The sequence below is a fragment of the Musca autumnalis genome, unplaced genomic scaffold, assembly GCF_047663935.1.
Source record: "Musca autumnalis isolate F117 unplaced genomic scaffold, ASM4766393v1 scaffold_2, whole genome shotgun sequence".
Lineage (NCBI taxonomy): Eukaryota > Metazoa > Arthropoda > Insecta > Diptera > Muscidae > Musca > Musca autumnalis.
The window spans coordinates 252,662,378-252,687,585 of NW_027411755.1; the positions used below are offsets into that span (position 1 = coordinate 252,662,378).

The 25,208-nt window shown below is 30.5% G+C and overlaps 1 protein-coding gene across 5 annotated transcripts in view; it reads left to right on the plus strand.

Annotated features, from left to right (window-relative positions):
* The window catches only part of Ziz (dedicator of cytokinesis protein Ziz), a 117,506-nt gene that overhangs the window by 63,521 nt on the left and 28,777 nt on the right, over positions 1 to 25,208 (plus strand). For all 5 annotated transcript variants that reach the window (XM_073971387.1, XM_073971386.1, XM_073971390.1 and 2 more), the window contains exons 3-9: positions 13,060 to 13,176; positions 13,243 to 13,859; positions 13,929 to 14,114; positions 17,036 to 17,153; positions 17,225 to 18,434; positions 18,513 to 18,766; positions 18,846 to 19,181. In XM_073971387.1, the coding sequence (XP_073827488.1) occupies positions 13,060 to 13,176; positions 13,243 to 13,859; positions 13,929 to 14,114; positions 17,036 to 17,153; positions 17,225 to 18,434; positions 18,513 to 18,766; positions 18,846 to 19,181 (2,838 nt within the window). The remainder of the gene's footprint in view (positions 1 to 13,059; positions 13,177 to 13,242; positions 13,860 to 13,928; positions 14,115 to 17,035; positions 17,154 to 17,224; positions 18,435 to 18,512; positions 18,767 to 18,845; positions 19,182 to 25,208) is intronic.

Here is a 25,208-nt window from a genome sequence, read left to right on the forward strand (position 1 = left end):
TTCTTTTTTTGATTTCTTCTTCTTCTGGTTAAAGTGAGACATTTTACGATGGAAAGTTTTTGCTCTTCTGTTGACCACTAAAAATGAAAACAAATTGTTGACATTCAGTGAAGTGTGAAAAATGGAAATAATTTTAGGATTTTAAGGGGAGAAAAGAAAAAAAAACCGGGCCTAAGCGAAATTGCAATTCTCTGAAAAACCAACAAGAAATATGTTCGTATATGTCCCAGTCAAACATTTTTTTTAAATTTATAAAACTTTTTAATTTATCACATTGAAATAAAAATTCATAAAATTTCCTTTTTCCTATTACTGGCGGCTCTTTGAACCATTTCTTCCGAAACAAATTTGTTTCATGGCAAAACTTTTAATTTGCAACTTCCTCGTGTAACTGTCGCCGTTGGCTTTCAAAAGCATGGTCACCGTCACCAAAATCATATCATCAATGTTTGCTGATGGTATCTCTGACGTTTGATGGACTCCTCCTCTGATATCGTAACGTCAAATTCCAATTTTTATTTCTTTGAAATTTCAAAATTCCGTTTAAACTAAAAATGTGCATTGAATATTGGCAGACGTGTTGGTTGTGGCATACCATCCATCCATCCGACATTACCAGCCATAGTTTAATAATTTTTATGCGGTTGGTTGTGTGCCCCACCTCCCTTTAAACAAAAAATGCAACAACACAACACCAACAATAATCGGAATGCATTTAAAGTGAAATACAAGTCAATGACCAAATTTCCACCATGATTTTAAGCAAATTTGTATTTAAACAACTACAACAGCAGCAACAACAACTAATTGTTGGAAATTTATTTATTTTGTGGTGATAAGTGCGTATGTAGTGGTATTTGCGGCTGAGGCAACCACAGCTAGCCAGATTGAATTGTATCAATGTGATGGCGGTCGGCGGCACTTTTTGACAATTAGGCGGGTTCTCTGAAGTTTTCATGGAAAAGGGTTATGGAAAGATCACAAAAATTCAATTACCCCATTTCCACTTACTGAATCTGGGACAAGTTATTGATTGAATGCAGAACTTTTGGAAGGCCATTGACCCTTCTTTGTCAATATGTTAAAATGGGTCAGTAGTCATTGAGTTTTGGTCAAACGTCATTGAACCTAGATCAATTGCCATTCACAAACTCCCAACAGTAATTGACAAATTCCATATTTACCATAGGTCAATAGCTATTGATCTTAGGTCAGTGACTTTTGGCCATAGATCAATGACTATTAACCATGGGTCTAAAACTAACGACCATGTGTCAATGATTATTGACCATAAGCCAATGAATATTCACAATAGCTCAATGATTTCACCATAGATCAATGACTTTTGACCAGAGATCAATGACAATTGACCATAGATCAATGACTATTAACAATAGGTCAATGACTATTGACCATGAGTCAATGGCCATAAGTTAATGTGTATTGAACATAGGTCAATGACTATAAATAGTAATTGGCCAATTGCCAGTAATAATTGACCAATTGTCAAGAGTAATTAACCAATTTTCATAAGTAATTGACAAATTGACAATAGTAATTGGCCAATTGTAAATAGTAATTGACCAATTATAAATAGTAATTGACCAATTGTCAATAGTAATTGACAAATGGTCAATACTAATTTACAAATGGTCAATAGTAATTGAGTAATGGTCAATAGTAATTGACCAATGGTCAATAGTAATTGACCAGTTGTCGATAGTCATTGACCAATTGTCAGTAATTGAACATTTTTCGATGGTATTCGGCCAATCGTCAATAGTAATTGACCAATAATAATAGTAATTGACCAACTGGCAATAGTAATTGACAAAATATCAATATTAACTGACCAATTGTCAATAGTACTTCCCCACTGGTCTATAGTAATTGACGAATGGTCAATAGTAATTGACCAATTGTCAATAGTAATTTAACAATGGCAATTGAGCAATTGCCAATAGTAATTGAATAGTAATTGAGAAATTGTCAATAGTCAATAGTAATTGACCAATGGTCAATAGTAATTGGCCAATAGCCAGTTGTCAATAGTAATTGACCAATGGTCAACAGTACTTGACCAGTGGTCAATAGTAACTGACCAATTGTCAATAGTACTTTGCCAATGATCTATAGTAATTGACCAATTGTCTATAGTAATTGACCAATTGTCTATAGTAATTGACCAATGGTCTATAGTAATTGACCAATGGTCAATAGTAATTGACCAATGGTCAATAGTAATTGACCAATGGCCAATAGTAATTGACCAATGGCCAATAGTAATTGACCAATGGCCAATAGTAATTGACCATTGGTAAATAGTAATAATTGACCAATGGTCAATAGTAATTGACCAATGGTCAATAGTAATTGACCAATGGTCAATAGTAATTGACCAATGGTCAATAGTAATTGACCAATGGTCAATAGTAATTGACCAATGGTCAATAGTAATTGACCAATGGTCAATAGTAATTGACCAATGGTCTATAGTAATTGACCAATGGTCTATAGTAATTGACCAATGGTCAATAGTAATTGACCAATGGTCAATAGTAATTGACCAATGGTCAATAGTAATTGACCAATTGCCAATAGTAATTGACCATGGTCAATAGTAATTGACCATGGTCAATAGTAATTGACCAATGGTCAATGGTAATTGACCAATGGTCAATAGTAATTGACCAATGGTCAATGGTAATTGACCAATGGTCAATAGTAATTGACCAATGGTCAATTGTAATTGACCAATTGTCAATTGTAATTGACCAATTGTCAATAGTAATTTAACAATGGTCAATAGCAATTGACCAATTGCCAATAGTAATTGACCAATTGTCAGTAGTAATTGACCAATGCTTAATATTAATTGACCAATTGTCAATAGTAATTGACCACTGGTTAATAGTAATTGAGCAGTTGTCGATAGTCATTGACCAATTGTCAGTAATTGAACATTTTTCGATGGTAATTGGCCAATCGTCAATAGTAATTGACAAACTATTAATAGTAAGTGACCAATTATCAGTAGTAATTGACCAATTGTCAATAGTTATTAACCAATTGTCAAAAGTAATTGACAAATTGTCAATAGTAATTGACCAATGATCAATAGTAATTGACCAGTTGTCGATAGTCATTGACCAATTTTCAGTAATTGAACATTTTTCGATAGTAATTGACCAATTGTCAGTAGTAACTGACCAATAATCATAGTAATTGACCAATTGTTAATAGCAATTGTCCACTTGGCAATAGTATCAATAGTAACTGACCAATTGTCAATAGTACTTTACCAATGGTCTATAGTAATTGACCAATTGTCTATAGTAATTGACCAATGGTCTATAGTAATTGACCAATGGTCAATAGTAATTGACCAATGGTCAATAGTAATTGACCAATGGTCAATAGTAATTGACCAATGGTCAATAGTAATTGACCAATGGTCAATAGTAATTGACCAATGGTCAATAGTAATTGACCAATGGTCAATAGTAATTGACCAATGGCCAATAGTAATTGACCATTGGTAAATAGTAATTGACCAAAAGTCAATAGTAATTACCAATGGTCAATAGTAATTGTAATTGTTAATAGCAATAGTAATTGACCAATGGTCAATTGTAATTGACCAATTGTCAATAGTAATTGACCAATGGTCAATAGCAATTGACCAATTGTCAATAGTAATTGACCAATTGTCAGTAGTAATTGACAAATTGTCAATAGTAATTGACCAATTGTCAGTAGTAATTGACCAATTGTCAGTAGTAATTGACCAATGCTTAATAGTAATTGACCAATTGTCAATAGTAATTGACCACTGGTTAATAGTAATTGAGCAGTTGTCGATAGTCATTGACCAATTGTCAGTAATTGAACATTTTTCGATGGTAATTGGCCAATCGTCAATAGTAATTGACCAATTTTCAGTAGTAACTGACCAATAATCATAGTAATTGACCAATTGTTAATAGCAATTGTCCAATTGGCAATAGTAATTGACCAATTATCAATAGTAACTGACAAATTGTCAATAGTACTTTACCAATGGTCAATAGTAATTGACCAATGGTCAATAGCAATTGACCGATTGCCAATATTAATTGACCAATTACTTATTGATTGATGGTCAATAGTAATTGACCAATGGTCAATAGTAATTAACCAATGGTCAATAGTAATTGACCAATGGTCGATAGTAATTGACCAATGCTCAATAATAATTGACCAATGGTCAATAGTAATTGACCAATGGTCAAAGTAATTGACCAATGGTCAATAGTAATTGACGAATGGCCAATAGTAATTGGCCTATGATCAAAAATAATTGACCAATGGTCAATATTAATTAACCAATGGTCAATATTAATTAACCAATGGTCAATAGTAATTGAAAAATAGTCAATAGTAATTGACCAATGGTCAATATTAATTGATCAATGGTCAATATTAATTGCCCAATGGTCAATTGTAACTGACCAATGGTCAATTGTTGCTGACCAATGGTCAATATTAATTGATAATTGACCAATGGTCAATATTTATTGACCAATTGTCAATAGTAATTGACCAATTGTCAATAGTAATTACTATTGACAATTTGTCAATTACTATTGACAATTGGTCAATTACTAGTAATTGACTAATTGTCTAAAGTAATTGATCAATTGGCAATAATAAGTGTTCAATACACATGAGTTATTGAAAAATTGTCCACATTAGCCACTAATCAAATAGTAGCTTATCATTTATTATTACTTTCCATCACTCCCAAGCCACCCTAATACTCCTCACTCACCACGTGCATTAACGTACTTACCGGCATTCCTTAATAAATTGTGGTTTATTTTTCGTATTTTTTGTCATATTTTCCCATTCGTCGTTCATTGTCATGTTTCATGTCCAACCATGTATGTACATCAGAGAAACCATGTCTAGTTTGATTACTGTGTAACGACAACATATTGTAACGCTTTGCAAAAGGGAGAGTAAGCGGAGACATAAAAACCCATAGAGTATCTGATTTAATAAAATGTCGAACATAACACAGAGACTTGTTAGACTAGTTTATACATTTCTACATCTTGTTGACTTCTAAACTTTGATAGAATCGTTACAAAATGTTGTTTAAGTGAATCGCGAAAGAAAAACAATTGAACATCGAGTATGAGGAGGGAAAATTGTTGATTGTTTTTGATCGTGTTGGGTAGGAAAGAAAAGTGAAGAGGAGAGCTACTTGCAGACAATCTTTTTCTATGCGTTATGGTCGTTTTTTGATCCAATGCAGCACTCTATGTTTGACTGTCTGCTATTCGAAAATTATAATTCAATAGCATGCAATTTTGCATTTATTTTTTTTTTCAAATTTAAATCCATTAGTTGGCCAAACACTATTTTAGTTCCTTTTTATGTTTAATGCACTACACCAGAAACAGTGATGATTAATTAAAGAGCACAGCGGAAACTTAATTGTGGAGTATTTTAATGAAATTTATATGCTCAGTGTTTACGCTTGTCCATTTATCTATAAACAATTGAACATTAAAATGTGATTAATTTACTCACTGACCACTGATGAAAAGATTTATTAATTGGATATTATCGCTGATCAATTGGGCATTGATCTATTATCAATTGGCCAGTAATGTAAAATTGGGTACAGGCAACGTAGCCAAATAGGTTTCTAGGAGACGAAGGCACACCAGCTAATTTAAATTTCGATGCAAAAAACTATATTTAGTAAAAATTTAACAAATTAAAAAAAAGATTTCGGCGCTTAGGTGTTTTCGGTTTTGACCGTTGATCTATTATCACTTCTGAATTGTGCTTAATTTATTGATCCTTCCTCGATTTTTTAAATAAATAAATATTCTCCAATTTCTGCATCACTTCCGACCATAAATTGAAAAAATTCTTATTTTTCCGTTGCTACTGTCGATGGCGGTGGTAGTCACTACGGCAATTATCAAGGAAATACTTTTGAGGCTATTAAGCGATAAACTCAATGAACTTGCATTGAAAGTAGCTTCCATTTATGAATGCAACAACAAAAACAACTAAAAAAAGAAAATAAATCCACAAATGGAGCGGCATGAAAAATATTAAATAAAAGCAGCGATGATTTCATTATTGAAAAATTTTGATTCAAGAAAATAGTTTTGTTTTTCTTTTTTAGTTTTTTTTTTCATATCAATGTTTGTAATTGATATTTAATATTTTTAGTGCATTGCGAAGGAAGTTCTATATTTAAATGCATTTGAAAATACCCTCATTTTCCCAATATTTTTTTTTAAATGTTGGAATGTTGATAAGAAAATGGTGCGTAACAATGATGAGTCGTTCATATTGTAAATGAAGTAGCTAAGGTTAATTGTTTAAGTAAAGTGCTTTTGTCTTTGGTTTGAATTTTAATGGAATACGTTAAATTAGTTTATGATGGGCGCATATTTAGATTTGAAGTAATATTAGGGAAGGTCTTGATAAAAGAAAGACACTAAAATTTTGAAGTCCCCAATTTGATAAAAATTCGTGGATTTTTAAAGAAAATTTCGTCTAAACAACCTCAAGCACCACCATAACTCGTGGAGTTTTTAAAATATTTTTTTGAGCATCACCACACCTCATGGATTTTTTAAAATATTTTTTTTTTTAAACCAACAGACCTCGTGGATTTTTTAAAATATTTTTTAAGGACCAACAGACCTCGTGGATTTATTAAAATATTTTTTTCAAGGACCAACAGACCTCTTAGATTTTTAAAAATATTTTTGCAAGCATCAACACAGCTCGTGAGTTTTTTTAAATTTATTTTTAAGGACCACCAGGCTTTTGGATTTTTAAAAATATTTTTGCAAGCATCAACAAAACTCGTGAATTTTTTAAATTTATTTTCAAGGACCACCACACCTCGTTGATTTTTAAAAATATTATTCAAGTTCCACCAAAACTCTTGGAGTTTTTAAAATATTTTTTTGTGCACCACCATAAATCGTGGATTTTTTAAAATATTTTTTTGAGCATCACCACACCTCATGGATTTTTTAAAATATTTTTTTAGACCAACAGACCTCGTGGATTTTTTTTAATATTTTTTCAAGGACCAACATACCTCGTGGATTTTTTAAAATATTTTTTCAAGGACCAACAGACCTCGTGGATTTATTAAAATATTTTTTTCAAGGACCAACAGACCTTTTGAATTTTTAAAAATTTTTTAAATTTATTTTCAAGGACCACCACACCTCGTGGTGTCGTGGATTTTTTAAAATATTTTTTGAGCACCACCATAAATCGTGGATTTTATATATATATATATATATATATATATATATATATATATTGGAATTTTTAAAATTTTTTTTTTCAAGGATCAACAGACCTCGTAGATTTTTTCAAGTGCCACCAAAACTCGTGGAGTTTTTAAATTTTTTTTTGAGCACCACCACCCTCGTGGGTTTTTAGAATATTTTTTCAAGGACCAACAGACCTCGTGGATTTTTTCAAATATTTTTTCAAGAAACGCCAGATCTTGTGGTTTTTTAAATATTTTCTCCAAGGACCGGCAGACCTCGTGGGTTTTTAAAAATATTTTCTCAAGTACCACCAAAACTCGTGAAGTTTTTAAAATATTTTTTTGAGCACCACCACAACTGGTGGATTTTTTAAAATATTTTTTTTAAACCAACAGACCTCGTAGATTTTTTAAAATAATTTCTTCAAGGGCCGCCAGACCTCATGGAATTTTTAAAATATTTTTTCAAGCTCCACTAAACCAACAGACCTCGTAGATTTTTTAAAATAATTTCTTTAAGGGCCGCCAGACCTCATGGAATTTTTAAAATATTTTTTCAAGCTCCACCAAGCTCGTGGAGTTTTTTTTTAAATATTTTTTTTTGAGTACCACCAAAACTCCTGGAATTTTTTAAAATATTTTTTCAAGGACCAACAGACCTCGTGGGTTTTTTAAAATATTTTTTCAAGGACCAACAGACCTCGTGGATTTTTTAAAATATTTTTTCAAGGACCAACAGACCTCGTGGGTTTTTTAAAATATTTTTTCAAGGACCAACAGACCTCGTGGATTTTTTAAAATATTTTTTCAAGGACCAACAGACGTCGTGGATTTTTTAAAATATTTTTTCAAGGACCAACAGACCTCGTGGATTTTTTAAAATATTTTTTCAAGGACCAACAGACCTCGTGGGTTTTTTAAAATATTTTTTCAAGGACCAACAGACCTCGTGGATTTTTTAAAATATTTTTTCAAGGACCAACAGACCTCGTGGATTTTTTAAAATATTTTTTCAAGGACCAACAGACCTCGTGGATTTTTTAAAATATTTTTTCAAGGACCAACAGACCTCGTGGATTTTTTAAAATATTTTTTCAAGGACCAACAGACCTCGTGGATTTTTTAAAATATTTTTTCAAGAACCACCAGAACTCGTGGTTTTTTTTCAAATATATTCTTCAAGGACCGGCAAACCTCGTGGTTTTTTTTCAAATATTTTTCAAGGACCAACAGACCTCGTGGATTTTTTTAAATATTTTTTCAAGGACCAACAGACCTCGTGGATTTTTTAAAATATTTTTTCAAGGACCACCAAAACTCGTGGATTTTTTTAAAATAATTTTTCAAGGACCACCAAAACTCGTCGATTTTTTTAAAATATTTTATCAAGGACCAACAGACCTCGTGGAGTTTTTAAAACATTTTTTCAAGGACCAACATACCTCGTAGATTTTTTCAAATATTTTTTCAAGTGTCACCAAAACTCGTGGAGTTTTTAAAATTTTTTTTGAGCACCACTACACTTCGTGGTTTTTTAAAAATATTTTTTTCAGGACCAACAGACTCTTGGATTTTTTTAAATATTTTCTTCAAGGTCCGGCTGACTTCCTGGAATTTTAAAATATATTTTTTCAAGGACCACCAAAACTCGTGGATTTTTTAAAATATTTTTTAAGGACTAACCCCCAGTTTTTGTAACTTATTTTTGTTCGTTCGTCTATATTCGTAATAATTTAGGCATTCATTGCTCAGCCCCCAGATGACATACACATTTAATTTTTAGTATACCCGTTCCATATATCGTTAAGGATTCCTCATTTAAAAATCAGCGCTCTACATTTGCGCTAAAGCGAGTAAATCGATCTACAAAATTTGACAATTCGTGTGAGAAGAATAAAAATTATTACAAAAACTGGGGGTAAGAGATTTCAATGATTTTTTAAAATATTTTTCCAAGGGCAGACAGGCCTCCTGATTGTTTTTAAATTTTTTTCCAAACCAAGTGGACTTGGATTTTTTAAATACTTTTCCAAACCAAGTGGACTTAGATTTTTTAAATACTTTCCAAACCAAGTGGACTTGGATTTTTTAAATACTTTTGCAGGATTTTTTAAATACTTTTTCAGGATTTTTTAAATACTTTTCCAAAACCAGCAGATCTCTGGATTTTTTCAATTTTTTTTTCAGTGATTTTTTAAAAAATGTTGTCAAGGAGCACCTGACCCCGTTTATTTGTCCAAGAACTCTTAAAAATATTTTTCAAGGACACCAGACAGACCTTGTGGGGGTTTTAAAAATATTGTTTAGGATTAACAGACATCGTGGGTTCTTCAAAATATTTGTCAAGCATCGGAAGTCCTCGTGGAATATTTTTTCAAGGATCAATAAACATCTAGCAACAGCTGGGCTCGTGGATTTTTAAGAATGTTTTTCATTTATTTTTTAACAGACATCGAGGGATTTTGACACTATCTTTGAACACTAATATTCGTCCATACTATCCTTCTTTCCGAAGATTTATTTCCAATATTGGCAAACATGCGATCTAAACCTGGATCGAGTCCCTTTAGTAAATAATATTTTTTGGTAATGGAATCAGATTGAGATCGGGACATTTGTTCATCCATACGATCTTGATCGGCATCTACTTCATAGACTTCTTCACGAAGGGTTTGGGTGGTGTTAACCTGAAAAAATATTACAAAAATAATTAAAATTAAACCCAATACTGAAGGTTTATCAAATTTCTTGTCTTGAAAAAAAAATATTTAAAAAATTCCACGAGGTCTTAAAAAATATATTAAAAAAAATCCACGAGGTCTTGAAAAAATATTTAAAAAAATTCCACGAGGTCTTGAAAAAATATTTAAAAAATTCCACGAGGTCTTGAGAAAATATTTAAAAAATTCCACGAGGTCTTGAAAAATATTTAAAAAATCCACGAGGTCTTTAAAAAAATTAAAAAAATCCACGAGGTCTTGAAAAAATATTTAAAAAATCCACGAGGTCTTGAAAAATATTTAAAAAATCCACGAGGCCTTGAAAAAATATTTAAAAAATCCACGAGGTCTTGAAAAAATATTTAAAAAATCCACGAGGTCTTGAAAAAATAGTTTTAAAAATACCTTACAATGATATTTTAAAAAATAGTTTGAGCAAAATTTTAAAAATCCACGAGGTTTGTTGATCCTTGAAAAAATATTATTTAAAAAAAATCTACGAGGTTATGAAAAATATATTTAAAAATCCAAGTGGTCTTCAAAAAATATCTTCAAGAATCCATGAAGTCTGAAAAATAAAATTAATAATCCACTAAATAGAAAAAAGACTTTTTAAAATCCACAAAGTCTGAAAAATTCATGTTTTGAAAAAATATTTTAAAATATTCAGGAGGTCTTGAAAAGACATTTTAAAAAATTCAGTCTTGAAAAGATATTTAAAGAACACATTAAAAAAATAAATGTAAATGTAATTTTAAAAAATCTAGGAGGTCTTAAAAAAATATTTTTTTAAAAATCTACGAGGTTTTGAAAAAATATTTTTATAAATCTACAAGCTCTTGACCAAATATGTTTAAAGTCTTCGAGGTATTCAAGAAATATTTTTAAAAATCTACGAAGTCTTGAACAAATATTTTTAAAAAATCCACGAGGTTTTAAAAAAGTATTTAAAAAATCCCCGAGATCTTGAAAAAATATAAAAAACTCGTTGGTTTTTTGAAAAAATATTTAAAAACCCACGAGGTCTTGAAAAATATTTAAAAAAAATCCACGAGGTTTTGAAAAAAATATTTAAAAAATCGTAAAATGTAAACAATTTAAAAAAATCACAAAGTCTTAAAATAAAAAATAATTTTTAATAATACCAGAAGTCTGAAAAAATATGTTGAAAATCCACGAAGTTTGAAAAAATATGTTGAAAATCCACGAAATCTGATAAAGAATTTTTAAAAATCCACGAAATCTGATAAAGAATTTTTAAAAATCCACGAAATCTGATAAAGAATTTTTAAAAATCCACGAAGTCTGAAAAAATTCTTTTAAAAATCCACAAAGTCTGATAAATAATTTTTAAAAATCCACGGAGTCTGAAAAAATTCTTTTAAAAATCCACAAAGTCTGAAAAAATACTCTTAAAAATCCACGAAGTCTGAAAAAATACTTTTAAAAATCTACGAAGTCTGGAAAAATACTTTTAAAAATCCACGAAGTCTGAAAAAATACTTTTAAAAATCTACAAAGTCTGAAAAAATACTTTTAAAAATCCACGACGTCTGAAAAATACTTTTAAAAATCCACGAAGTCAAAAAAATTATTTTTAAAAATCCACGAAGTCTGAAAAATAATTTTTAAAAATGCACGAAGTCTGAAAAAATATTTTCAATTTTGCCTTTTTCGTAATTGAAAGTACTCTTCAGGACTCTCCGGGCGCTTATGTTTTTAACGAAAGAACTCAGTTTAATTTGTTTTCTTTTGCCAAAAATACAGGTGTAGTGGAGCGCAATGTATGAAATGTTCCCATTTTCCAAATAAATCGCCTTGTTGCTGAAAGACATGCAAGTCCTTGAGGAACTGAAATGCCAATGAATTTCCATGTTAATTATCTATTGAAATGTCTTAATAGCTGCTCTCCATTTCATGTTGGCATATAAAATGATAATGATTTCATCTAAGAAATTTCTAAATCGAATCGTAAAAATATAGCAAAAAAACTAAACCAAATTGAAATAAACAAAAGAAATGGGGTTTTTGCATGATACGCGGATGGCAAGTCATTCATGCCATTCCATTTTGCTGCCATCAATTTTGTTGTTGTTTGGCGGCAAAAGATGAGCGTTTTTATTGGTAATATTATAAAGGGGCGAAAGGCAAAGTGTTCTTTCTGTCTGTCGGTCTCTGTTTGTAAGTGGCTGACTGAGTGTCTGTTTGGCATGTAAAAACGACACACACAAAAGAGAACATACAGAAAGAACAGTAGGAGAATTCAGGTCAAGGTTAGTTACAACATTTTTGTTTAGTTTTTGTTGTGGATTGTCTTTGGCTACCAGATGATGATAAAAAGCATCTGTATTTTAGTTTGTCGAGTGTTGTTGTTTATAATATAATGATTATCGTTCGTTCCCATTTCCTTTCCATTCCAATACAGAATGTTTGGACTTCTTAACTAAATGAGTCATAAATCTAAAATGAAGTACTTTTTTTGAAACTATTTCCATTTAAAATAATATTCTAATTTGAATGGGGGCAATGAACGCATAATGTGGAAATGATGTTTAGGGAGGAGGGAGTGAAGTGAGCTGGGGGTGGGGGTTTTGTGTTTATAAACAAAAACGCATCAAACAGCACTTAAATACTTGAGCATAAAATTATTGTCTTAATGAAGTTTATTAGATAAAAATTAAGTAAACAAATGGCTAGAAGGTAAGGGTGAAGGGAAGGCCATATGCTAGGGTAGCAGCGAATTTTTCCCAGGGCCATGTGTGTTTTAAATGTACATTTTTAAATTATTTTTTCCGGACTTCAAACTATCCACCCATATAATTGTCTAGAATATGTATTATTTAAAATATTAGTGCCTACTTTCAGGCTCCACAATAAATGTCAAAGGTCTCTACTAGCCTCTACATAATTTTATATTTTAATTAATTAATTCTTACTTACCTTGAAAATGATGAATAGAGCTTGCGATATTCGTGATGAGTGCCATTAAACTGAATAATTTCATTTTTTATTTTTATTTTTTATTTTTCTTTGCAGAACAAACCCTTGGTGGTGGAACCCATTGACTTTGAAGGTTTCATAGCTAAAAATAAAACACTAATACAAAATGATTCCCATAGAGAGCTGCTTATGTATCCAAATGATGATGTTACAGTAAGTAGTTGTACAAGCTTTATTTATGCGGTAATAATGCTTTACCTCCTTTTTACTCCCTTTCAGGAAATCATTTTACCTCGAAAATTACGCACAAACACCAAATCAATAACTGACATATTTGAAGCTCCAAATGCGGCCATTATTTGTCCACTACATGGTGGCAGTGGTGGAGCGAGTGGTACAAATGGTACACACAATGTATCACGCCAAAATAGCAGTGCCTCCAGTAGTCCACGTAGTACACAACGTCAAATTAGCAATCAATCGACCACGTCGTCTTCCAACGGCTCTACCACACACACAAATGGACAAATTTCACGTAAATCATCATCACAAAATTCATCATCAACTTTAGATTCCATCAAGTCACCCACATCTTCTCATGAATCTTATGAATCGGCATTGTCGTCACAGGCAACACCAACACCAGCTGGTGTTGCCAATAGATCAATATCTTCCTCTAGTTCAACACTGAAATCCAGTAATTTAGCCCAACCAGAAGATGATGATGATTTGGAGGATGTGGATGAGAGTACTTTGAATGGTAATGCTGCATCTATGGGTCCCAAATCGGAATGTTCCCGGTTTACAAGGCAGGCCTTATATACATACCGGGCCAAGAATCACATAATCCACTATAAATATAGTGCTTATGGTGGAACATGTCATGATTTACCAAAGTAAGTGGAAATTTTGATAATCCTTCAGTATTGGGTTTAATATTCATTATTGTTGTAATATTTTTTCAGGTTAACACCACCCGAAATCCTTCGAGAAGAAGTCTATGAAATAGATGCCGATCAAGATCGCATTGATGAACAAATGTCTCGATCTCAAGCTGATTCCATTACCAAACAAGGTTATTTACTAAAGGGACCCGATTCAGGTTCAGATCGCATGTTTGCCAATATTGGAAATAAATCATTTAAAAGAAGGTAAGTACTACGGATCAATATCAAGAAAAATCATGTTGGTCCTTAATAAATATTTTTAAATATCCACGAGGTCTGGTGATCATTGAAAAAATATTTTTAAAAATCCACGAGGTCGGGTGGTTCTTGAAAAATATTTTTAAAAATCCACGAGCTCGGGTGGTTCTTGAAAAAATATTTTTAAAAATCTACGAGGTCTGGTGGTTCTTGAAAAAAATATTTGTAAAAATCCACGAGGTCTGGTGGTTCTTTGAAAAAATATTTTTAAAAATCCACGAGGTCTGGTGGTTCTTGGAAAAAATATTTTTAAAAATCCACGAGGTCTGGTGGTTCTTGGAAAAAATATTTTTAAAAATCCACGAGGTCTGGTGGTTCTTGGAAAAAATATTTTTAAAAATCCACGAGGTCTGGTGGTTCTTGGAAAAAATATTTTTAAAAATCCGCGAGGTCTGGTGGTTCTTTGAAAAAATATTTTTAAAAATCCACGAGGTCTGGTGGTTCTTGGAAAAAATATTTTTAAAAATCCACGAGGTCTGGTGGTTCTTGGAAAAAATATTTTTAAAAATCCACGAGGTCTGGTGGTTCTTGGAAAAAATATTTTTAAAAATCCGCGAGGTCTGGTGGTTCTTGGAAAAAATATTTTTAAAAATCCACGAGGTCTGGTGGTTCTTGGAAAAAATATTTTTAAAAATCCGCGAGGTCTGGTGGTTCTTGGAAAAAATATTTCTAAAAATCCACGAGGTCTGGTGGCTCTTGGAAAAAATATTTTTAAAAATCCACGAGGTCTGGTGGTTCTTGGAAAAAATATTTTTAAAAATCCGCGAGGTCTGGTGGTTCTTGGAAAAAATGTTTTTAAAAATCCACGAGGTCTGGTGGTTCTTGGAAAAAATATTTTTAAAAATCCACGAGGTCTGGCGGTTCTTCGAAAAAATATTTTTAAAAATCCACGAGGTCTGATGGTTCTTGGAAAAAATATTTTTAAAAATCCACGAGGTCTGGTGGTTCTTGGAAAAAAATATTTTTAAAAATCCACGAGGTCTGGTGGTTCTTGGAAATTTTTTTTTTAAAAATCCACGAGGACTGGTGGTTCTTGGAAAAAATATTTTTAAAAATCCACGAGGTCTGGTGGTTCTTGAAAAAATATTTTTTAAAAATGCACGAGGTCTGGTGGTTCTTGAAAAAATATTTTTAAAAATCCACGAAGTCTGGTGGTTCTTGAAAAAAATATTTTTTAAAAATGCACGAGGTCTGGTGGTTCTTGGAAAAAATATTTTTAAAAATCCACGAGGTCTGGTGATCATTGAAAAAATATTTTTAAAAATCCACGAGGTCTGGTGATCATTGAAAAAATATTTTTAAAAATCCACGATGTCTGGTGATCATTGAAAAAATATTTTTAAAAATCCACGAGGTCTGGTGATCATTGAAAAAATATTTTTAAAAATCCACGAGTTATGGTAGTCCTTGAAAAAATATTTTTAAAAATCCACGAGTTATGGTAGTCCTTGAAAAAATATTTTTAAAAATCCACGAGGTCTGGTGGTTATTGAAAAATATTTTTAAAAATCCATGAGGTCTGGTGGTTATTGCAAAAATATTTTTAAAAATCCACGAGGTCCGGTGTTCATTGAAAAAATATTTTTAAAAATCCACGAGGTCTGGTGGTTCTTGGAAAAATATTTTTAAAAATCCACGAGGTCTGATGGTTCTTGAAAAAATATTGTAAAAATTCCACGAGGTCTGGTGGTTCTTGAAAAAATATTTTTAAAAATCCACGAGGTCTGGTGGTTCTTGAAAAAAATATAAAAAAAGAAAAAAATATAAGTCTGAAAAAATATTTGTAAAAATCCACGAAGTCTGAAAAAAATATTTGTAAAAATCCACAAAGTCTGAAAAAAATATTTGTAAAAATCCACGAAGTCTGAAAAAAAATTTGTAAAAATCCACGAAGTCTGAAAAAAATTTTTTAAAAATCCACGAAGTCTGAAAAAAATATTTGTAAAAATCCACGAAGTCTGAAAAAAAATATTTTTAAAAATACACGAAGTCTAAAAAATATTTTTAAAAATCCACGAAGTCTAAAAAAATGTTTTTAAAAATCCAAGAAGTCTAAAAAAATATTTTTAAAAATCCACGAAGTCTAAAAAAATATTTTTAAAAATCCACGAAGTCTAAAAAAATATATTTATAAATACATGAAGTCTAAAAAAATATTTTTAAAAATCCACGAAGTCTAAAAAAATATTTTTAAAAATCCACGAAGTCTAAAAAAATATTTTTAAAAATCCACGAAGTCTGACAAAAATATTTTTAAATGTAAAGTTTGAAAAAATATTTTTAAAAATCCACTAAATCTGAAAAAATATTTTTAAAAATCCACGACGTCTGATTTTTTTTTAAATCAATGAACTAATATTTTTAAAAATCCACGAAGTCTAAAAAAATATTTTTTAAGATAAACGAAGCCTGAACTAATATTTTTAAAAATCCACGTTGTCTAAAAAAAAAATTGTTAAAAAATTCACGAAGTCTAAAAAAATATTTTTTTTTTTAAATGAACGAAGCCTGAACTAATATTTTTAAAAATCCACGTTGTTTAAAAAATATTTTAAAAAGTCCACAAAGGGAAAGAATTTTTAAAAATCTACGAAGTCTGAAAAAATATTTTTAAAAATCCCGAAATCTGAAAAATATTTTTAAAAACCCATATATATCCACAAAGTGTGAAAATATATTTTTAAGAAATCAGTCTTAAGTTTCAAAGTTCGCATTTAAATATCTCAAAGTCCCTGAATAAAAAAATTTTAAAAATCCACTCTTATAAGTCTCAGAGCCAATGAAAAATTACCTCTTAGAGGTCGGATAGTCCTCCAAAATACCCTAAAAATACATTATTAACAGTTTTTTCCCTTCTTCTTTTTCAGATACTGCTACTTGCGACAAGAAGTTGATGGAACCTACATTTTAGAACTGCACAAAGATGAAAAACAATGTGAAGCCAAAGCCACCATAGTCATGGATTTTTGTACTGAAGTGGTACAGGTAAGTCAAACAAATCGAAATCTTTCAAAATTACCCTGCAATACTAAATGCCATAAATTTTGTTCTCATAGAATCCCAAAAGAGGTCGCTTTTGTTTTGAATTGCGCATGACAGCTGGTCATAAATCCTTTACGCTGGCTGCTGAAAATGAAGAAGATCTAAAAGATTGGCTCAGCAAACTTTCCTCAGTATTGCAGCAAAATAAAATCCAAGAAGATAAACGTAATGCCTCTTTGGAGAGAACAACGCCTCAACCCTCCTCACAGCCACCATCGAGCAATTGCAGTACCACCAGCAGCAATAACTCGGTGATGTTTGGCACTCTCAAAGGTTTGGATCAATCGATGAATCCACAACTCATTAAATATGGCCGTGAAACAGACATTTCCATTGCCCAGGCAAGACGTGAACATCGTCGCCGTTTATTTGCCAATTATCAGTCAACTGCCAAAACCACTCCCAACGATAATGTTGAACAATATCGTGAACAATTTGGCAAACGTCTTTTAATTAGCTGTCGTAGTTTGAAATTTCGCCTCCAGTGCCCCACAGATAGCCAATTCTCAGCCGACGGTGATCATTTGTGCCAAGTAGAACCCTATATAACTAGTCTGGCCCTATATGATGTACGCGCAGGACGCAAACTAACCGAATCCTTTTATTTTAACATTAACGATGAGCATGTACGTGATATGCTACCAAACACCCCGGTTCCCGAATCGGTGGCCAATTCCAATATACCACGTAAAGAGACACAAAACGATGAACGCACAAGGCAAACATCCCAGGCCTTTTCTACGCTAATAGAAAATCTTTCTGGGGATTTGCAAAAATGCACAAAAGAACAATTTGCCCAGTTACGGCAGGGTATATTCTCTGTTACTGCCCCACATCCGGATATATTTTTAGTATTGAAAATTGAGAAAATATTACAGGGTAATATTGTACAGGCTGTGGAACCTTATCTCAAGGCAAATCGTGATCCAAAAACTGCCCAAAAGTTACATAAAACTATACGTAACTATGCCCAGAATATTGGTCATTATAGGCAACCATTTGCTTGGGCGGCAAAACCTCTTTTCCGGCCCTATAGCCATGACTTGGATACTGAGAAAAATGAATTTGAATTTAATATTTTATATCGTCAAGAAGTGAACAAATTGAAAGATGAAGAATTGCTGAAATTCTTGGCGGATTATCGTAAACCAGAAAAGCTAAGCAAGTTGACTATTATACCAGGTCAGCTACGCCTAACCATAGAAGAAGTGGAAAAAGTTCCATGTAAGTATCAATGTTCATATGTATTGACTAACATTATGGTTTATAAAACATGTGTTTCTTTGTCTGTGTCCATTCTAGTTTCATTTACTAAATCCTTAGTTCCTTTGGCACATAACTCTACAGCGTCTTCCAAAGTGGCCAGTTTGGAGATAACCGAATTCCAAAGCTCTTGTGAAAGGGATTGTCATCCATTTACAACATTTTGTAATCATTTATTTGTCTACCCTTTGTCTTTGCAATTTGATAGTCAAAAATTGTTTTCAAGGGCCCGCAACATAACTGTTGTGGTAGAATTAAGAGATTCCGACAAGGAGAATGCCAGGCCTTTGAAGGTAAGTGTACATATAACCCACTTTTAATGTATGATTCTAGTGATTAACAATTTCCCCACTCCCGTTTTGTTGTTTTTAGTGTATCTATGGCCGTCCTGGTCATGATTTCCTTGTCTCACACATAGCCTGCCCGGTATTGCATCACAATACCACACCAACATGGTATGAGGAGCTCAAACTACGTTTACCCTTAGGCATCTTTCCCGAACATCATTTATTATTTTCCTTCTATCATGTTTCGTGTAATTTGGGCAAGAAACGCGATGCTGCAGCATCATTTGAAACACCCATTGGCTATGCTTGGCTACCGTTGCTGCAAAAAGGCAAAATCAATTTGGATGAACAAGTAATACCGGTAGCTGGCTCGTTACCCGTTGGCTATTTGAGCATACAACCATTGGGTCTGGGTAAAGGGGTAAGTAAAAGCGAAAAGTTTTTTCGTCGAAAAAGTGTTTTTGTTGTTGTTGTGTTGTGCGTATGTTCGTTCATCCCTAAAATTATAAGGCAAACCAATATAACAGGGGTTAACTGAAAGTCAGTTTGGCTTAAACAATTATGTCCACTATTGAGGCTATTCAAATGTTTACACACATTTGCAAAGGAAGCAATGTGTCGTTATAACGCTCTAAATCAAACATGCCTTAACACCCAAATAAATGGGAAAGAATTTTTAAATTCACTAAAATGGTTGACACGAAGTTTGAATTTTGCGGTGTTAAGAATGTTGAGGGGTCTTGTCCTATCAATACTGACTTCAAAATTGTAAAAAATTAAAAACAAATAAATATATTATAAAATACTCCAGACATAAAGCAAAATGAATAATAAAAAATATTTAATAGAAATAAAGTAAAAAATGCATAAATAATAAAAAGCAATACAAAAAAATAATAACAAAAATAAATAACAAAAATGATTTATTTCAGTTTCAATTTATTTTATAAATGAGAACCTAGCCCACAGGGTCAAGAGCGGTTCCAAAAACTACAAACAGCAAATAAATAAAAAATAAATGATAATAAGAACAATAATAAAATAGTAATACAAAATAATAGTATACAAAAATTATAATAAAATATAAAAATAATGAAATAATAAAAATAATAAGACAAAAATATAATAAATAATAAGAAATTATAAAATTATAACAAAAAATTATAAAATATAATAATAATGAAATAGTAACAAAAAATAAGTAAATATATAAATAAAAATAATAAAAAAAGAGAATAAAATAATAATAAAAAAACATTGTTCCACAGCATCCCATACGGGACAATAAGAAAGACAATAAAAATAAGAAAATGAAAAAAACAAGAAAGAGAATAAAATAACAGTAAAAAAGATTAATAGAAAAATAATAATAAATAATGGTAAAAATAATAATAAATAATTATAGTAAAATAATAATAAATACATAAAGTAATAATATCAAAGAATAATAATAAAATGATAATAATACAAACACACAAAAATATAGTACAAAAAAATTAATAATAATGTATTATAATAAGAAACAAATAATGATAATAATAACAAAAATATTAAACATGGTAACAATGAAATAATAAAATATAATGATAATGAAATATCATAAAAAATATATATAAATAAAAATAATAAAAAAGAAAATAAATAAATAAATAAATGAATAAAAATAGCCCAAAAATAATAATAATAATAAATAAAAAATATCACAATAGAATATAATAATAAATAACTATTTTGAAAAAAAAAAATAATAATATAATAATAATAGAAAAATAATAATAAAACATAATTGTAAAAAATAATAAAATATTTATATTAAAAGAAAAATAATAAAAAATAGTAATAATAAATACTAATAAAATATAATAAAAAAACAAAAAATAATTATAAAAAATAGTAATAATAATAAGAAAATAAAAGTAAGAAAAATATAATGAAAAAATAAAAAAATATAATAAAAATAATTATTTTGAACAAAAAAAAAACAGTAATAATAAAAAATAATAAAATATTAATATTAAAAAAAGAATAATAAAATAATAATAAAAAAAACAAAAAAAAAAAATAAGAAAAATAAATAAAAAAGATAATAATAAAAAATAATGATATATAACTATTTAAAAAAAAAAAACAAAATAATAAAAATATAATAATAGACAAATAATTGGCCTGTTCCCGTACTTTATAAAGTGGTAAAAGTCGTAAAAGGTGTAAAAATCGTAAACGGTTTTCATGTACATTTTGTGTACGGGAACGCAAAATGTGTAAAAGTGGTAAAAATTGTAAAAACTTTTTAGTTCTGGAACAGAGCTAATAATAAAAAATAATAGTAAACTATAATAATAAAAAATAATAATAACAAATATATAATAAAAAAATAAGAGAAAAAAATAATAAAAATAAAGAGAAAGTAATAAAGCGTGCTTTAATTTAATAATGATAAAAAAATAATAATAATAGTGAGAAAATAATAAATAATAATTAAAAATAATAATAAAATAATAATGATAAAAAAGTAATAATATAAAAATAATAGTAAAAAAATAAAACAAAAGCAATAATAAAAAAATTAGAAAAATATTAATAATAACAAAATTAAAAAATTTATAAATAATAATAAAGAGATAATAATAAAAAAGTATATAGAAGTACAAATAGAAAAATGTTAATGATAAAAAATATAATTAAACAATTATAAACAAGTGAGCCAAGGCTATAGTCGGGTCGGGCCGACTATCTGATACCCTACACCACTACCCCTGTGTATAAGCTTTTGACTGGTAAAATTCAAAATACAGTCGAAATCACTAATAACGTCGTTCAAGGGACCGGCCAAAATCGGACGCTATAAGCGATAGTCGTTATAAACGATATTTATAAAAGAGGTAAAATTATATATTATGTATGGTGACATTTGGGCATAAATACGTTGTTTTATTGACCAAAATTTTTAAAGTTCATGTTAGCGAAAATTTCTTATTTAGCAAAGACGTAAACCTTATTTTAGATTTATATTACTGATGAAATAATGTTCATTACTATACTTTAATTAAAATGACTTAAGACTTCTAGCCCAATGTCCATTGTTTTTTGACAATATATCAGAGTTAATATATGTTCAAAACAATGGATATATTATTTATCGCATATATTTTAGGGTGTATCATTTATCAAATAACTCACAACTACAGTGAATGTTATGTAATTCAGTGATATCACTTCGGTAAGACCAAAAGAAAGAGTGTACAATCGGAAACCCTTAGGAATATCTTAACATTTAATTTTGTTGTTTACATGGAATGATGAGGACCTTTTCTTTGTTTCCTACTTCACAAAAGTTCAAAATCACGGCTTCAATTTTCTACTCCAATTATATTGAGCAATTTATGGAAGGAAAATGGGATTAGTAGAGAATTGATTTATGCAGAGGGAACGTTCGGATATCATGGCGTTATACAGTAGTATTTTTTATATTTACAGGTATATTTAGGAGTTATATAAATAAAGGAAAAAAACGCCGAGACACGTGTCTTCGTTTTTATCTTTTATCACGCTGCCGTATCAGACTATGGTGAATTTCGGAAATTCAATCGTTGTTATTGTCATAAAGAAACCAATTGTAGTTATTTCCCTAAGTATATTTTGGTGTCCAATCCAATGGTTTCCTATCGTGGATTTTCTTATAAGTTGATTATGAATTAGGAAAACACTGAATTCTTTAAAAATGAAATTCTGGCGCCAATCCAAGGTATATATCAGGAATATTGTCAATTATTTCATATTCCATTTCAGAAAAAAAGGATAATTTTTTTTCGCTCTACATCAAAGATTTTTGATATGTAGGTTAAGAAAAAGATTCCCAGTACGAATCTGGTCGCGAGCCAATTTTTGGTTGTTGCGGACAACAGTTATGGCGCTTTTATTTCCCTTTTTAAGAAAGAAAATATTATAAAAACGCTAATTATTTTAATGAGCACAATTGTTACAAAAAAGTTCTCTCGAAGTGACTTCAGCGAGTAGATTTTATAATATCTGCAAAATGTTACACAGAATTCGCGGAATGTACATAAAATTGCTAAATTATTGAATATAAGTCTACTTTTTTCAAAATTAAAGCCCATTTAGTGGTCATATAATTACATAAAAAATTGTTGTGGATCCAAACTTCACGGCGTATCAAATGAGACTGCAATCATACAGATTGGTGTTATAGTTTGGATGTTACAGCCAAAACAAGCACATATTTTGGTCAACAAATAATTTTTTGTTTGAAAAAAATATTTTTTTCACATGCACTATGTAGTAGAAAATATTGTAAAAATTTACAGGAATACTTCCTTCATTTTGCTTAAATCTCCCAATAAAATAGACGTTTTTTGCTTTATTGACATTCATATTAAAGGTTTCCCATTAGGGAAGCTAATTGGGTTAATGAGGATATATGTCAAAGCTTCTGAAATGGAAATAGAGGTCAAATAACCCATTTGTATTTATATGCATTTGAAAATACGTGTAAATCGCGTAATTATCAAAATCATTTTGTCCGCATGTGATTTTCATGTACAGCAAGACCATATCTTGTAATTTGTATATATTTTTCGAAATTTAAATTGGAGGCTAAGATGTAGCATCAGCTGCATCTTAGCATTAAAATACCTATAAAATATCGCTAATTTGCGCAAAGTGCATACAATTTTTGTCCGCATCCGATTTCAATGTCCACCATGAAAATCTACATAGATATATATCTATTTCAAGGCGATCAATTAAGAACCGTGGATGTAGCATCACACGCTATTTTTTGGGATAAAATGAATGTAGCTCCTTTATCACTGAAGTTTTCAAAACTCTGTTTCCGCTAAAACGACGATGCTGTATTAGTTGTTTCATTGCAGTGGAAACGAACCGCAGAAAACTCGATAAAATACGCGTTATTTCCAAAAACAATTTTAGGTGATATTTCTACTTTGGACTTTCTTGTAACTCGCGTTTTAGTGGATGGATTTTCACGGGGAATGATTTATTAGATCCGGAACGTAAAAAACTAAAATGTGCAATCAAGTACGAGGAAATCGAATGACAATTGTAAATATTAGGCCCGAAAAATATGATTTTTAGAAAAATGTGCACACAAAATTTCCGTATTTGGATGCAGATTTCTATGAAGCTGTGTAGACTACATTCACGACACATATATTAAATAACTCAGAATCGCGAGTTCTACAATCCTATATACGATTTTTTGTAAAACCTGTTTGCGGAATGAAATTAGAAGAAAATGTCAAAAAACACTGTAAAACTGGCTTCAAAATGTCAGCATCATTTAATGGTAGAAGCAGTTCAAATTTTGAAAAGTTATACATTAGTGAGATGATCCTTATTTAGTTTGCTTCTACTTTTACTTTGACAGGAAAATCGAAGGAAGTGTGGTTTACTCACAAATCGAGAGAAAACAAAAAAAGACATGGTGGCTTCAACCCATTTTTACCCATTTTTTAACATAAATATAGCCACAGCTTCCACACAAATTATCTTTTAAGGCCAATATTTTTTGCCACGTCCAACAACATTTCATTGTATCCAAAAATATTTAATTTGTATAGTATAGAACCACAAGTCGCGTATTCTAAAAGGGTAAACCTTGGCTTCAGCTATGTTAAATTTTCAAAAATATTGGTGATATACATGTATAGGTATACACTCTTTTAGCAAAAATCCATAAACACTATTTTTCCCAATCTACATTTGTATACTTTCAGCCTTTAGTCAAAATGTTCCTCATCGAAATAATGGTTTTAAGGGCAAAGAGTGTTTGGAAGAAATGTATTTATAAAATTTTCAGAGAAGTGCAGTTTAAGACCTCTCTGGATAATTAGTATGTAAATATCGCTTCACTTCCTTTATGCTAATAATTTAGTTATAAGTAAAAATACGAAATAAATAAACAAAAAGACCTCTCGGAAAACGCGTTGCTTTTTTGCAACAAGCGTTCTCGGGTCCCCTATTACAACAGTACAATTTTTTTCAGGGCAAGTCCATGCTTCCACAGAAAATGGCCCGAAAGATGTAAAGAACACATACGGCAATCATGTGTAGTGGTTGGTGCGGTGGTAATATTTCTGCGAGCTTTATATAAAGTTGGTATTTTCCCTCAAATTTCAAGAATTTTAGCTAAAGCGGTGAATGGAGCAACAGATTTGGACCAAACTTTATTTTGTCAAAACTTAGTTTAAGCTCGATAATGAACCACAATGGTGAAGAACTGAAATGACTGGTGGGCGCAATATCTTTTAAAAGGAATGACACCCAAAATAATATCTACTTCCAAAATAAACTATGTTGGTCCGGTCCATTTCTTCAGGTACCTTCTCCGCAACACTTCTGATCAATGATAAAATTCATATTTTGTTGGCAAGTTCATACGTCCGTAAATGGCTGCACAATTCTGCAA